Source organism: Pimephales promelas, chromosome 25 (genome assembly GCF_988280905.1).
Source record: "Pimephales promelas chromosome 25, fPimPro1.hap1.1, whole genome shotgun sequence".
NCBI classification, from domain to species: Eukaryota; Metazoa; Chordata; class Actinopteri; order Cypriniformes; family Leuciscidae; genus Pimephales; species Pimephales promelas.
Window position 1 is genome coordinate 3,722,757 of NC_142793.1, and position 14,956 is coordinate 3,737,712.

The 14,956-nt window shown below is 40.7% G+C and overlaps 1 protein-coding gene across 8 annotated transcripts in view; it reads left to right on the top strand.

The window, feature by feature from the left end:
• kif21a (kinesin family member 21A) overlaps positions 1 to 14,956 on the top strand; it is a 95,106-nt gene that overhangs the window by 57,438 nt on the left and 22,712 nt on the right. For 6 of the 8 annotated variants that reach the window (XM_039656760.2, XM_089127907.1, XM_089127910.1 and 3 more), the window contains 8 exons: positions 2,978 to 3,117; positions 3,192 to 3,336; positions 5,341 to 5,535; positions 10,349 to 10,450; positions 10,595 to 10,760; positions 13,934 to 13,954; positions 14,567 to 14,624; positions 14,719 to 14,773. In XM_039656760.2, coding sequence (XP_039512694.2) covers positions 2,978 to 3,117; positions 3,192 to 3,336; positions 5,341 to 5,535; positions 10,349 to 10,450; positions 10,595 to 10,760; positions 13,934 to 13,954; positions 14,567 to 14,624; positions 14,719 to 14,773 — 882 coding nt within the window. The remainder of the gene's footprint in view (positions 1 to 2,977; positions 3,118 to 3,191; positions 3,337 to 5,340; positions 5,536 to 10,348; positions 10,451 to 10,594; positions 10,761 to 13,933; positions 13,955 to 14,566; positions 14,625 to 14,718; positions 14,774 to 14,956) is intronic. The other 2 variants (XM_039656761.2, XM_089127909.1) reach the window with 1 other exon arrangement.

Genomic DNA, 14,956 nt, shown 5'->3' on the forward strand with positions numbered 1-14,956 from the left:
CGTAAAGCGCCACGCATAAAAGCGCCATTTAAAAAAAAAAAACTCGTCGGGTTCTTTTTTTGTTTGTTTGACGCACCGTGTCAAAAAATATCCGACCAATGAGATTGGCGCTTTTGCTCACGTGTTTGGAGCTTCTGAAGAGACAGTAAAACACAACTTTAATGGGGAAATGAAGTAGTCAATCAAGTTTACTTGATTTACAAGATGGATTTCCATTATAATCAAAAATTATATAAGACACATGCCAAATGTAAACAAATAAAAGAAAAAAAGATAAAAACTTTATCTTTCGCCGCCATTATGCAGTATTCTAACATGTGACGTCACGCCGACATCAAACTGTTAACACCAGTGTTTTGACCGCAAACGTCTAATGTTGGGTACAGTCATTAGACAAAAAGACGACGTCTCATGTTATGTGTTGACAAACTGCACATAGAAACATTGTTCGCGATGTCTGCCGTCATATTCCCGTCTTGTCAACACCATGTAAGTTGTTTGTAAGCATCTATTTGTTTAAGGGGAAATGAAACGTCCATGATTTCGCACTGGTAGTGCTAGTAGCTACATACTGCATATTAGGAAAAAGTGTCTCCGCTCTGACATCCTTCAGAGAAAGACGTCAACTACGACGTCTAACTAAAGACGTCCAATACGTCTAACTTACCTCCCTGCACAGCATGGTAAACGTGCGCGCCGGTGATGAAGAATTGACCACGCAATACATGCTCAAGATCAACGTCTTGAAACCAGATGGACTCTGTCTCTAGACACGGTGTTCATCGCAGTACAACAGCCACACTGACACCTGGTAGGTAGCGTTGCAAACCCGCTCTCCGCCCCAAACCACCACCTGTTCTACGCAGCAACGTAACGTTAATTCACATGGTGTTGACGAGACGGGAATATGACGGCAGACATCGCGAACAATGTTTCTGTGCAGCTTGTCAACATATAACATTAGACGTTGTCTTTTTGTCTAATGACTGTACCTAACATTAGTCGTTCGCGGTCAAACACTGGTGTAAACAGTTTGATGTCGGGGTATTCACTGCCCAGAGCCTGAGCCAACCAACCCTGTGACGTCACATGTTAGAATACTGCACAATGGTGGCGCCCTGGCGGCGAAAGATATAAAGTTTTTTCTTGTTTTCTTCTAAATGTTACATTTGCCATGTTTCTTATATAATTGTTGATTATAGTGGAAATCCATCTTGTAAATCAGGTAAACTTGCTTGATTGCTTAATTTCCCCTTTAATGCGATTAATCGCGAGTTAACTGACATTTAATGCGATTAATCGTGAGTTAACTACGACATTCATGTGATTAACCGTGAGTCAACTACAACATTAATGCGATTAATCGCGAGTCAACTACGACATTAATGTGATTAATCGTGAGTTAACTATGACATTAATGTGATTAATTGTGAGTTAACTATGACATTAACGCGATTAATCGTGAGTTAACTATGACATTAATGTGATTAATCGCGAGTTAACTATGACACTAATGTGATTAATCGCGAGTTAACTATGACGTTAATGTGATTAATCGCGTGTTAACTATGACACTAATGTGATTAATCGCGAGCTAACTGACACTAATGTGATTAATCGCGAGTTAACTACGACACTAATGTGATTAATCGCGAGTTAACTATGACATTAATGCGATTAATAGTGAGTTAACTATGACATTAATGTGATTAATCGCGAGTTAACTATGACACTAATGTGATTAATCGCGAGTTAACTATGACATTAATGTGATTAATCGCGAGTTAACTATGACATTAATGTGATTAATCGCGAGTTAACTATGACACTAATGTGATTAATCGCGAGTTAACTGACATTAATGTGATTAATCGCGAGTTAACTATGACATTAATGTGATTAATCGCGAGTTAACTATGACATTAATGTGATTAATCGCGAGTTAACTATGACACTAATGTGATTAATCGCGAGTTAACTATGACATTAATGTGATTAATCGCGAGTTAACTATGACACTAATGTGATCAATCGCGAGTTAACTGACACTAATGTGATTAATCGCGAGTTAACTACGACACTAATGTGATTAATCGCGAGTTAACTATGACATTAATGCGATTAATCGTGAGTTAACTATGACATTAATGTGATTAATCGCGAGTTAACTATGACACTAATGTGATTAATCGCGAGTTAACTATGACATTAATGTGATTAATCGCGAGTTAACTATGACATTAAAGTGATTAATCGCGAGTTAACTATGACATTAATGTGATTAATCGCGAGTTAACTATGACACTAATGTGATTAATCGCGAGCTAACTGACACTAATGTGATTAATCGCGAGTTAACTACGACAATAATGTGATTAATCGCGAGTTAACTATGACATTAATGTGATTAATCGTGAGTTAACTATGACATTAATGTGATTAATCATGAGTTAACTACGACATTAATGCGATTAATCGTGAGTTAACTATAATGTGATTAATCGTGAGTTAACTATGACATTAATGTGATTAATCGTGAGTTAAATATGACATTAATGAGATTAATCGCGAGTTAACTATGACATTAATGTGATTAATCGCGAATAAATTGTATTTAAATTTTGTTTTTTTATGTTTTTAAATCGTTTGACAGCACTAATAAATAATAGTAAAATAACAGTGATGAACTTATATACTAAAATGCACTTTTTTAACTTTTTTTAACCACTTTTTTTATGGTTTTATATTTATTATCTCATTACTTTTAGGTAATACATTTGAATATTAAATAGATTTACTTTTATGTGATTGGAAAAGTGTCATATAAATGTTAATGCTTTAATTTAGCCCTGCAGATAACAACTGTTTTGTCAATTCATCTGTTATTTATTTATTTATTTATTTTTATTTGCGTATTAATTTAGTCAATCTCAGATTTTCAAAGGTTTCCAGTATTGATTTCTGCTGTGTCTGTCAGGTAACCGCTCTGAGGAGACAGGTGCGGCCTATATCAGGAAAGGTCACACGAAAGGTCAATCTCGAGTCAAACCAGGACTTCTCTCACAGACCTCCCGCGGGCCGGACGTACTCGGGCTCAGGAGCCCCTAACGGAACCAGGTACATTATACAGGCCTCATGTAAACGTGTCATATGACTTTATTATGCCTGTGACTGACAGTTGTTTGCTTTAGATTCTACTATCGCAGGCCGGCTGGGATATACTCCACCCGAATGGCTCGTGGGAAATGGCAGAGTCTGGAACGCCGGATCTCCGATATTATCATGCAGCGCGTCACAATTTCCAACATGGAGACTGACATGAATCGTCTTCTAAAGGTACAAATCAACATGTTAACATGAGAAACACCTACTTTACAATGTCAAATCTGCCTTAAAGGGATAGTTCACCCAGAAATGTTAATTCTGTCAGTATTTACTCTAGGGCTGTTTTCGACTAAGGATTTTCATAGTCGAATCTGATTCGTTAGATTTTGCCGTAGGCGACTGATAGTCGAACCTTTTTTTTTTTTTTTAGATGGGTCTAGCAGCTATATTTTTTCCATTTCAAACAAAAGAGATGGACGTATGCGCATTAGGCTATTCGTTCTGTGTTTTTTTTTTTTTTTAAACAGTTAGGCTATGTTTAGGTAGTATTTTTCATGTTTTTATCACGCAATCATGTTTTTGATGCGGTGGTGAGCTTGTACAGTAACTTGTAACTTAACGCTTTAGCCTAAGGGTAGCAGCGGCGCTGCCGAAAATAAAAAGCTGTCACAAAGAACAAATATAGCAAGGAGACATTTTTAATTGTTTATTAATAAAGATGAAGTTGACGATCTTCGCGTAGTACATGCGCCAGAGAGAAATGCACAGTTCATTTCATAAGCAGAGAGCATTACGTTGTCTTTCGTTTTGAATCGTTCTATTTACAAGTAGACTTTTCAATATAGATATAGACTATGTTTCAGGTCTGTGGAGTAGACTATACTTGTATGCTGAGTTGCGGTAGCTATATTTATGAGACGAGCTCCAGACGTTCATACATCGGTGCCTCCGTGCCTTGATTATCAGTAATTGTCTGCTTTTCCTTCTTATTTATTAAATCCAGACAATTGGTTGATGAAACATTAATTAAAATCAAGAAAAACACTTTAATTCACTTTAAAGAAAGGCTTTGTGCTTTTCTGTTTGAGGTCTGTGAAAGTTTTAAAACAGTCTTTAAATGTTCTGCTTCAGAGCGCTCGTGTCCGTCGGAGAACTGTCACGTCTGTAACATAGTTTTTTCCTCTGTGAACACGAAAAATAATATTTTATGTTTTGTGGAGAGCCAACCCTTCCTCATCTGATTTGAGCAGTGTAATTCACAGAATTACAAAAAATATATTTTGCCTCCTAAAACGTAAAGATTTTTTGTCACGCATGAATGCCTGTCTATTTCAGGCTAAATATAAAACGCATGTATACCGTATTTTCCGCACTTTAAGGCGCACCGGATTATAATGCGCACCTTCAATGAAAGACCTATTTTAGAACATTTTTCATAAAGGGCGCACCGGATTATGAGGCGCATAAGATACCGCAGTCAAACGTTTGACTGGGTTTGCGTTATGCATCCACTAGATGTGCTGCGAATATAGCGAGTGCGTGGCGCCGGAGGTGAGGCGTTTATTGGTGTGAACGCGCTAGGGCGGGCACGTAACTTACATTCGCAGCCTGACTCATTAGTATTCAATGTGCGTCGACTCGCTGACAGCAACAGCTGGCTGTTTTGAATGAGACGACCCGGTTACTATGAACGGGGAGCGCTTTATGAACATTCTGTGACGCGCGAGCAGCGCCGTGGACAGTGTGTCTGTTAAGAGTGTCTGTGAGCGGGAGACACACATAAGCTGATTTATATGAGGTTGAACTGGCCGTGTACTATTCGACTATAACGTTCATAGTCGAATCAGACCTCTCCGAATCGAATCGTCGAATCCTCGACTATTAGAAGTCAGCCCTAATTTACTCACCCTCGTGTTGTTCAACCCCGTAAGACATTTTCTTTCATCTTTGAAACACAAATTAAGATATTTTTGATTAAAACTGAGAGCTGGATCACTCTTCCACAGGCTTCTTTAGGGATCGAAACTGGCCGACCCAAAAGTTATGAAACGTTATGAGTTTTCATTTTTGGGTGAACTAACTCTTTAATGCTAACACTGTAGATACAAATATATACATTGATCATATTTAGTAAAAAAAACTTTAATATGAAACTTTTTTGAAAAGTAATTGCAGTTATATTCCTAAAACAAATGCTCTGTACAAACTTCTCATTGTTTGAAACCCCGCCCACAGCAACGTGAAGAGCTGACGCGCCGGCGGGATAAGATCAACCGGAAGAGAGAGAGACTGCTGGCGGAAGAGCCGGAGGTAGAAAAAGATGTTCAGTCTCTGAATGAGGAGCTGGAGTCTCTGCTGGCCAACATCGACTACATCAACGACAGCATCTCTGACTGCCAGGCCAACATCATGCAGATGGAGGAAGCCAAGGTGAGGCAGCTCCCACTGCTCCCGAATCCCCGAGTTCTCTTGACATAATGCGTTATGCCCATGCAACCTTGTGTATATTAAAAGGGTGGTTTAATTCCCTTTTCACAAGATGTAAAATAAGTCTCTGATGTCTTTTAGCTCAAAATACCCCTCAGATATATTTTTATAAAACATGTTACAATTGTCACTTTTTGAGGGAAAGCAAAAACGCACTGTTTTTATGTTTGTCCCTTTAAATGCAAACGAGCTGCTGCTGCTCTCGGCACAGGGGGTGGAGCTTCAACAGCTTGTTTCCGGAAAATGTAAAAAAAAAAAAATGATGTTGAAACCGTATTCAGACAGTGATGGAGAGATTCAGTGAGAAGAAGTGACAACATGTAGACAGTTGATGAATTTATGTAGCTTATGTGTAGATTTCTTCTAGTCATTGATTAGCATATTCCGTCATGATAATCTATAAATCTTGTTCCGGGGGCGGGGTTTATGTAAATATTGGGGTTGGTGATGTCACTAACCCTGGAGGAATGTTGTGTAGTCCGTTCCATCTGTTTGTTGTAGGGCTGTCAACTTTAGTCGTTTAGTCGACTAATTGGTCGATGCCGTCTTGGTCGACTGACATTCTTATTGGTCGACCAGTTGCATTTTTTTTTTTACCAATAGAAAGAATTTTTCAATGATTTAGTCCTTGATATTTATTCTTTTATAAGCAGTTATTTATTACTGTATTCTAAATATAATTAGCCTATGTTTTGTCCCCAACTTTAAAATGCTTTAATTGAGGCTATTTTTGTAACTGCGCCACAATTTAGCGCACACACATAATACACTCGGGAACCGCACGTGTGGCTGGCTGCGCTGCTGCTTGCGCTCGGTAAGGGATGCTGAATTCATTCAGTTAGAACGCTGCTTGTTTTGGCTTTAGTCGACAAAATGTCCAGGAAATCTAAATCTTTTGTCTGGCTGCATTTTAAAACAAAGACGACAAGACTGTGGAGGGAGGCGATCGCGTTGCTCCATTATGAGCGCGCAAGTCGCGCGCCTACATTTGAAATCGAACTTGAGCGCGCAAAAGACGTGAGCAGCCTTTCAGACTCAATAGATTGTGTTTTTTTAATGTTTTCGTTTTTATTTGTACACTTGACGCATTTGAAAATAGCCTAAATAATGCAACAAAACGAAAATAAACCTATACGCGGTCCTACAGCCTATTATTAGGATTGTTTTTAAGTTATTTGGGTTCTTTGTGTGTTGTTTAAAACGCCTTGATCGTCAGGACGAAAGTTAACCCATAGCTTTGAAAGTAAAGAAGAATATAAAGCCTGTATAAACGAGAGCTTTTGTTGGGATTTTTCATTGTGGTCAGGTGCGCGATTGTGACTGTTACTATAGACCTAGGACAGAGCTCTTCACTTTTTGCAGTTAAAAAATCACTTAATTTTCAAAGAATTGTATTATTATTATAGTTTTATTTATTTGTGATGTTTTTTCGTTGTTGTTTTATATATGCTCAATGACAATTGTTTAAAAAATGTTTAATCAAAACATCACGTTTTTTTTTTTTTTTTTTAGTCGACTAATCGTTGCCATGACTCGACTTTGGTCGACTAAGGATTTCTTTGGTTGAATACAGCCCTAGTTTGTTGTAGTCCTTAAAATGATATTTCGTTAAGAAAATATCTCCCTTTGCTTTGAACTTTGAGTGTCGTAACTTTGCTGATGCTGTTTGTCCTCAAACAGCAACATTACAATTGATGTTATTGATGTCTCATTGGTTAGATTAGATGTATATTTTATTAACATAATCATGATCACTGTAACTGTGAACAACCCACAAACAACTGTATACAAACCACTCCTCAAGAATAGCAGTGGAGCCTCAGCTACTGTACGCTAGGCATGGGCGGTATCCAAATTTTCATACCGTCAAACCTCCTCCCTATTTTACCGCGGTATACGGTATTACCGCGTGACTAATTAAAAATTACGAGATAAGGCTCAGACGGCATCACACATGATGACACGTTCAACCAGAGAGTGTCGGTTCCAATAATGCATCTAAAAGCTGTCAATCAACTATTAGAAAACAGGAGATACACATTGTCTCACACCAGAGAATGTGAGCAGAGTGGTGATATTTCCTCTAGAGAGGGCAGCGCATTTCTGAAGATCACGCGCCACGAGCTCTCGACGCGAGCCGAGATAAAATTATTTATTAATAAACTAGTGTTTTCTATGTCAGTTGCTGCAAAGATAAAGATTGCATTGACGATGCAAACTGGCATCTTCATGGTATGAAAACACGAATAAAGAGTAGCCTAATGCACACTTCATATGAATAAGCCTATAGCAGAGAGCAGCCCATTTCTTTTAGCTTGTAATTGTTTTGTTTAAAAGTATAGACATTTCAAGCTTACATATATATATATACACTTCTCAGATCATTAAGACATGTATCTTATATGCCGAGTTTCAGTTCATGTATGAATCGCGCTCCAGTCACGCGTCGGCGCGTGTCCTGATTACTATCTTTGCTTTTTATTTATTAGCCTAATCCAGGCAATTCGTTGATGAAAAATAAAAATAAATGTAGATGCAATTTATTCAAAACGAAATTCGTTTTAAAGAAAGGCTTTGTACAAAACAAAACGTAATAAGTGGCCATAATCATGACTGACTGACCCAACGTGTTTTCTATGTCAATAGAAAAGCATCTTCGCGGTAGTGAACGCGAATAAAGAGTAATGCACACTACATATGAATTAGCCTAAACATAAGCAGAGAGCAGCCAATTTCTTTTAGATTGTTAAAGAAGACATTTCAAGCTTACTATATATATACACTTCTCAGATCTTGTTTCTTATATGCGAGGTTCAGTTCATGTATGAGTCGCGCTCCAGTCACGCGCCGGCGCGTGTCCTGATCACTATATTTGCTTATTATTAATTAATCCAGGCAATTCGTTGATGAAAAAAAATTAAAATGAAGATGCAATTTATTCAAAACGAAATTCGTTTTAAAGAAAGGATTTCTACAAAACAAAACGTAATAAGTGGACATAATCATGTCTGACTGACCCATTCCAAATGTTTTCCGATATTGCACATTTTATGATCTTATCTTAGTCATCTCATGAAGTTCCCTTTTCATCAAATCAACATACATAGAAAAACATCATATTATTAAAAAAATATGAAAGGAATACGTTTTTTTTTTTTTTTTCAAGCCTAGCTTATATTTAAGCGGTCCGTCCCGCTGTAGACTACATGCATGTGGCGTGCATGTGGTGGTGGGGCACAATTTTCAAATAATAATCGAATAATACCAGGCAATCTTTAAATATTATTTTTGCTTGAAATGCCCATCCCTGCCAAACTGCAGAAGTCGTGTTCTTCTTCGAGACCAAGTCACTCGGTGCGCAACTTGCAATCTTTGCCCTCTCTCCCCCACTCTCTCGTCACCACACTGTCACGTCATGAGAACCAGATATAAGCATTTTAGCCATTAAATAAATTGTATTTAAAACATTGCACTTATATAGGAGACAAGGATTCCTTGTCTCCTATTTAAGTGCATTGTTTTGTTTTTTTCTGACGGTATGACGATATTCAAAATGATACCGTTGCTATTTTTAGATCCCGCGGTATACGATATTACCGTAATACCGCCCAAGCCTACTGTACGCTTTACTGCCTTTATTTAATTCAGAATTCTGGAAGTACAGGAGTGATGTTCAATGGCTGTTGTGTAAATTCCTCCCTCCACTTCCTGTGAAGTGATGTATCGGTGTACTCTTATTCCCAATATACCGTTTGCAGTGCCCTTTGAACTGAACATGTTCTCTTCTTTCGAATTGTACATTTTCTTAAGATGGTGGAATATCCTGTGAACCACTCTTTGCAGGGCACTTACAGTCGAATGAAACACTCCTTCTATGATCTGAATCAATTCACTGTAATGACATGCATCAGTTCACTGAAGCAATTCTGAATGAGTTCACTGGCATTTAAATATTTTTTTACTTGTTAAAATATGTTCTTAAACTGCTTAACCCAGTTTATTGTGCATTGACTACTATTGGTATGCCACATCCAAACATTGACCACTCAGATCTGTCAGTCTCTTCGTTGCAGGGGAAATGACATTTAGCGTCGGTTACAGAAGTTCAAAATTCACTGCATTTAGACCTTCAAAGCGAACAGGGCCTTCAGTGGATGCTTCAATACCACACAGCTTCTTCATTACTCGTTCAGAGAGACAAACTTACCAATTCACAAAGTAGACTTTGATGTTTCCAGTGTAGACAGCCTAGAACTGGAGCTGAGGGCGGTGAAAGTTAAAGAGCTCGTCAAAGTGAACATTGGCTCATGACTTTGCCAACAACCTCCAGCGGCTAAAACAATGTTGTTGGGAATCCAACCAAAAAAACATGAGCTATGCTAGCCGCTATATTTCTGTATCCTGTTGATAACCAGCCAGTCTTTAAAACTCTGATTGAAAACGGTAATGTAATAATGTTTTTAATTCCAGTAGTACTGGTGGATTTCCACAGGAGATTCGAGCATGTCTTTGTGTCATTACGTCACATCTCTACACACACATCTATACACATAAAGAAGAGTCTCGGCTAGTAGGCTATATTGCGTGAGAGGATGTTCGAACAGAGCACTTCGAACAGGGATGGCGACAAAGAGGAAAGCTTTAAATCAAACCACTGGAATATTGCTTTTGAACTCGAATTGATTTACTCAAATTACTCTAAATCAAACCACTAGTATTGACAAAATGATAAACTGTTTTTGTTTTTCATGCGTAGGAAGAGGGTGATGTTATTGATGTCTCATCGGTGATTGGTTCCTGCACTCTGGCTGAATCTCGATTCCTACTGGACCATTTCATGTCCATGGCCATCAACAAGGTATCCAATCACAAAACTGTTACTCTGCTTTGGTCCTCTTTGTTACATGCTATAATGTTAGAAGTTCAATTCTCATATTGAATAGATTCATTCATTTTTAAAACATTAGCATGTCTGGTGTTCATCCTGGCCACATGCTTTCAGGGTCTACAGGCAGCTGTGAAGGAATCTCAGATAAAGGTGATGGAGGGGCGGCTCAAGCAAACTGAGATCAACAGTGCCACTCAAAACCAGCTGCTCTTCCACATGCTGAAAGAGAAGGCAGAGTTTAACCCGGAACTGGATGCGTTGTTGGGGAATGCTCTGCAAGGTAGGGACATTCCTCCTGAAACTTTTATGTTCGCTCTTTGACCCCTGGCCATAAGACCTCAGCAGTGACCTTAGTGGTACTGCTCAGCCCTGTTAGCGTGCCAGAATCACCAGATTTTGCTTATCATAGTCCAATTTTTTGGATTCTGCAAATCCTAGAATCTTAACAAAATTTGGTCTAAAGAGGCCAGATTTCTGACCGTTACTATTTTCCAAATCTGAGGTAAAGTGCAATTGTGGACTGTGGAGCAGGGGTGGCCAAGCCTGCTTCTGGAGAGCTACTGTCCTGCAGAGTTAGCCTTCGGTTCTAATCAAACATGCATGAACCAGCTAATCAAGGTCTTCGGGATCACTTGAAAATGTCGAGCAGGTGTGTTGCAGCAGGTTTGGAAATGAAGTCTGCAGGAAGGTAGCCCTCTAGATCCACTTTTCCACTGGGGCTGGTGCTGGAGCCGGTGCCCAATCTGGAAGCATTGCTTTAATTCACAAAAAAACCTGGGCAAGCACTGGCTCCAGCAACTGCACCAGTCGCAGTGGAAAAGTGGTATAGTAGCAGTATATTGCCACTAGTTGATGTGCTGAATTTTTGAGATTAAAGTCAGGGAGTTGCACAAGCCGAATTTCTTGAAACCTACCCTCAAACAATTCAAGTATTGCCCAGAAACTATAACTATGTGTAGTTTTTTAATGTCCTATTTATGACAATGCAAGCAGCATGAATCTTGTGGTGAAGATTATGCACTTTCATTTGTAGTGGTGTAAGCCTGAAAATTATATAAAACAGGTTAATGGCTGAAACACAGATCATGTTCAGAGTCCTGTGTGCGCATGGCTAACTGGATAAGCAGGCCAGAGTGCCCTTTGCAGCTCTATAAGTATTGTTTGACACAAGTCTGTTTGGAGTCTGAGTCTTGTCATGTGTTTTGAAGCACTTGGACTTGGTCTTGACTGAAACTTGACCCTCTTCAGGTCTCGGTCTTGACTCTGACTCGACCCTCTATGGGCCTTGGTCTTGACTCTGACTCGACCTTCCATGAGCCTTGGTCTTGACTCTGACTCGACCTTCCATGGGCCTTGGTCTTGACTCTGACTCGACCCTCCATGGGGCTCGGTCTTGACTCAAACTCGACCCTCTTCAGGTCTCGGTCTTGACACTGACTTGACCCTCCATGGGCCTTGGTCTTGACTCTGATGGGCCTTGGTCTTGACTCAAACTCGACCCTCTTCAGGTCTCGTTCTTGACTCTGACTCGACCCTCTATGGGCCTTGGTTTTGACTCTGACTCGACATTCCATGGGCCTTGGTGTTGACTCTGACTCGACCTTCCATGAGCCTTGGTCTTGACTCTGACTCGAACCTCCATGGGGCTCGGTCTTGACTCAAACTCGACCCTCTTCAGGTCTCGGTCTTGACTCTGACTCGACCCTCTATGGGCCTTGGTCTTGACTCTGACTCGACATTCCATGGGCCTTGGTCTTGACTCTGACTCGACCTTCCATGAGCCTTGGTCTTGACTCTGACTCGACCCTCCATGGGGCTCGGTCTTGACTCAAACTCAACCCTCTTCAGGTCTCGGTCTTGACACTGACTTGACCCTCCATGGGCCTTGGTCTTGACTCTGATGGGCCTTGGTCTTGACTCAAACTCGACCCTCTTCAGGTCTCGGTCTTGACTCTGACTCGACCCTCTATGGGCCTTTGGTTTTGACTCTGACTCGACATTCCATGGGCCTTGGTCTTGACTCTGACTCGACCTTCCATGAGCCTTGGTCTTGACTCTGACTCGAACCTCCATGGGGCTCGGTCTTGACTCAAACTCGACCCTCTTCAGGTCTCGGTCTTGACTCTGACTCGACCCTCCATGGGCCTTGGTCTTGACTCTGACTCGACCTTCCATGAGCCTTGGTCTTGACTCTGACTCGACCCTCTATGGGCCTTGGTTTTGACTCTGACTCGACCCTCCATGGGCCTTGGTCTTGACTCTGACTCGACCTTCCATGAGCCTTGGTCTTGACTCTGACTCGAACCTCCATGGGGCTCGGTCTTGACTCAAACTCGACCCTCTTCAGGTCTCGGTCTTGACCCTGACTCGACCCTCCATGGGCCTTGGTTTTGACTCTGACTCGACCCTCCATGGGCCTTGGTCTTGACTCTGATGGGCCTTGGTCTTGACTCTGACTCGACCCTCCATGGGGCTCGGTCTTGACTCAAACTTGACCCTCTTCAAGTCTCAGTCTTGACCCTGACTTGACCCTCCATGGGGCTCGGTCTCTACTCAAATTCGACCCTCTTCAGGTCTCGGTCTTGACTCTGACTTGACCCTCCTTGGGCCTTAGTCTTGTCTCAAACGCGACCCACTGTAGGTCTTGGTCTTGACTCTGACTCAACCCTCAATGGGGCTCGGTCTTGACTCAAACTCGACCCTATTCAGGTCTCAGTCTTGACTCTGACCTTACCTACTCAGGTCTTGGCCTGAACTTGGACTAACATGAGCTGGTGTCGACGACAGCACTGAACTCTGTTGTGTTGAGTTTGTGTTCTCAGCATCAGCATTAAGTGTGGTCCACATTGCAGCTTATTTTGCCCAAGAACCACCTTTTTTAGACAGGAAGAGATCGTCTAAATGACATGTCTGACCAGAATTCATTTTTGATACCTTAAATTTTGTGTGTCCGGTCCTGCTTCTGGAGGGCCAACGTCCTGCGAAGTTTAGCTCCAACCTGTTCAAGCACACCTGCTTGAAAGTTTCTAGCAGAGGACCTGCAGATCTTGATGGGCTGGTTCAGGTGTGTTTAATTATTGTTGGAGTTAAACTCTGCAGGACATTGGCCCTTCGGAAGCCAGATTTATACACCTCTGATACCACAATAATGGACCTATTTATAACAAAGTTGCACTTCAGTCAAATAATCAATCAGTCCCCATGACGGGTTGTACAGTGTCCCCATGTACAGGCTTTCCACAGTTGTTAAACACCTTAAAAACCAGGCAATTTTAAAATTGTGATACACAGGCCTGGAAAATCATGGGGTAGTCATAGAAATGAGTTGGTTAAAAAGTGTGGAAACCCTTGAATTATCTTTTCCATATTCACATTGTATTATGGTATATCCATGAATACCATCAAACCATATAACTTCATCTTTTCTGTTCCCCTGTTGCCTGATTTAAACAGAACTAGGTAACATGCCCTTGGGTGAGTACCAATAGCCACACTCTCTCTGTAATGAGCGCATGGGTCTACCTCCTTGGACTAACCACAGGCTAGCGGTCCCATCCGCAGGTGCATGAGGCTTCTGTCCATCTGTCCACACCTCCTCTACCAGTTCTTACCATTTTAAACCATCAATCCCCAGCTAGCAACATACTACTTATCACCAATAGCATAGGCTACGTCGCAGTTTCGCAGCAGGAAAACAAGCGATTCGTCCAGACCATGTACAACTAATTTTTTTCCCTCCTTTTTGAATGATTTACAATTTGTGTTCCCTCATCCTTCTTCTCCACAACTTTTTTGCACTAACTTTGACCATAGCCTCTTTCTGGTCACAGGCTGATATCAGAAAACGGTTTGGATCAGCGTTCACGGCAACTAAAGAAACTAGCATGGTAGCGCTGTGCATAATTTATTCTCATTTGCTTTGTATTACTACCACACTCTCGAAAGTCTCTTAAACATCACAGATAACAGTGTCGGCGTGTTTTTGCCTTAATTCAAGTATCTTGCAAGTTCTTCCAATTCTTCTGGTGCAAGTTAGACACCCATTTGTGGTTGCTTGAATATCAACTCTTTCTTTTTCCTCGTTAGAAAATGGAGACGACAGTAGTAGCGACGAGTCGACCCCAAGTCCTGCAGTGGAAGGAAAGTAAGTTAATCTGCCAATGGCAAATATGTTTATTTTCATTACTGTGCTTTTATGATTGGTCAAACCGAAGTCAATATCTTTTCCCACAATTCAGCACCCTGGCCTCAGACCTCATGAAGTTATGTGGCGAGACTAAATCTAGGACTAAGGTATGGGACAAATTATCTGAATCTTACCTTACCGAAAGCTTGGTAACCAAGAGATTTTATGTGCAAACCATTCAAAAGTTGATCCATGAGCTATGATCACCGTGCCCTTAATCAAGACACCTAATCTCAGTTGGACTGAACTTAATAATCGATTCTGGATAGCAACCGTTGTTTTTCGCAATA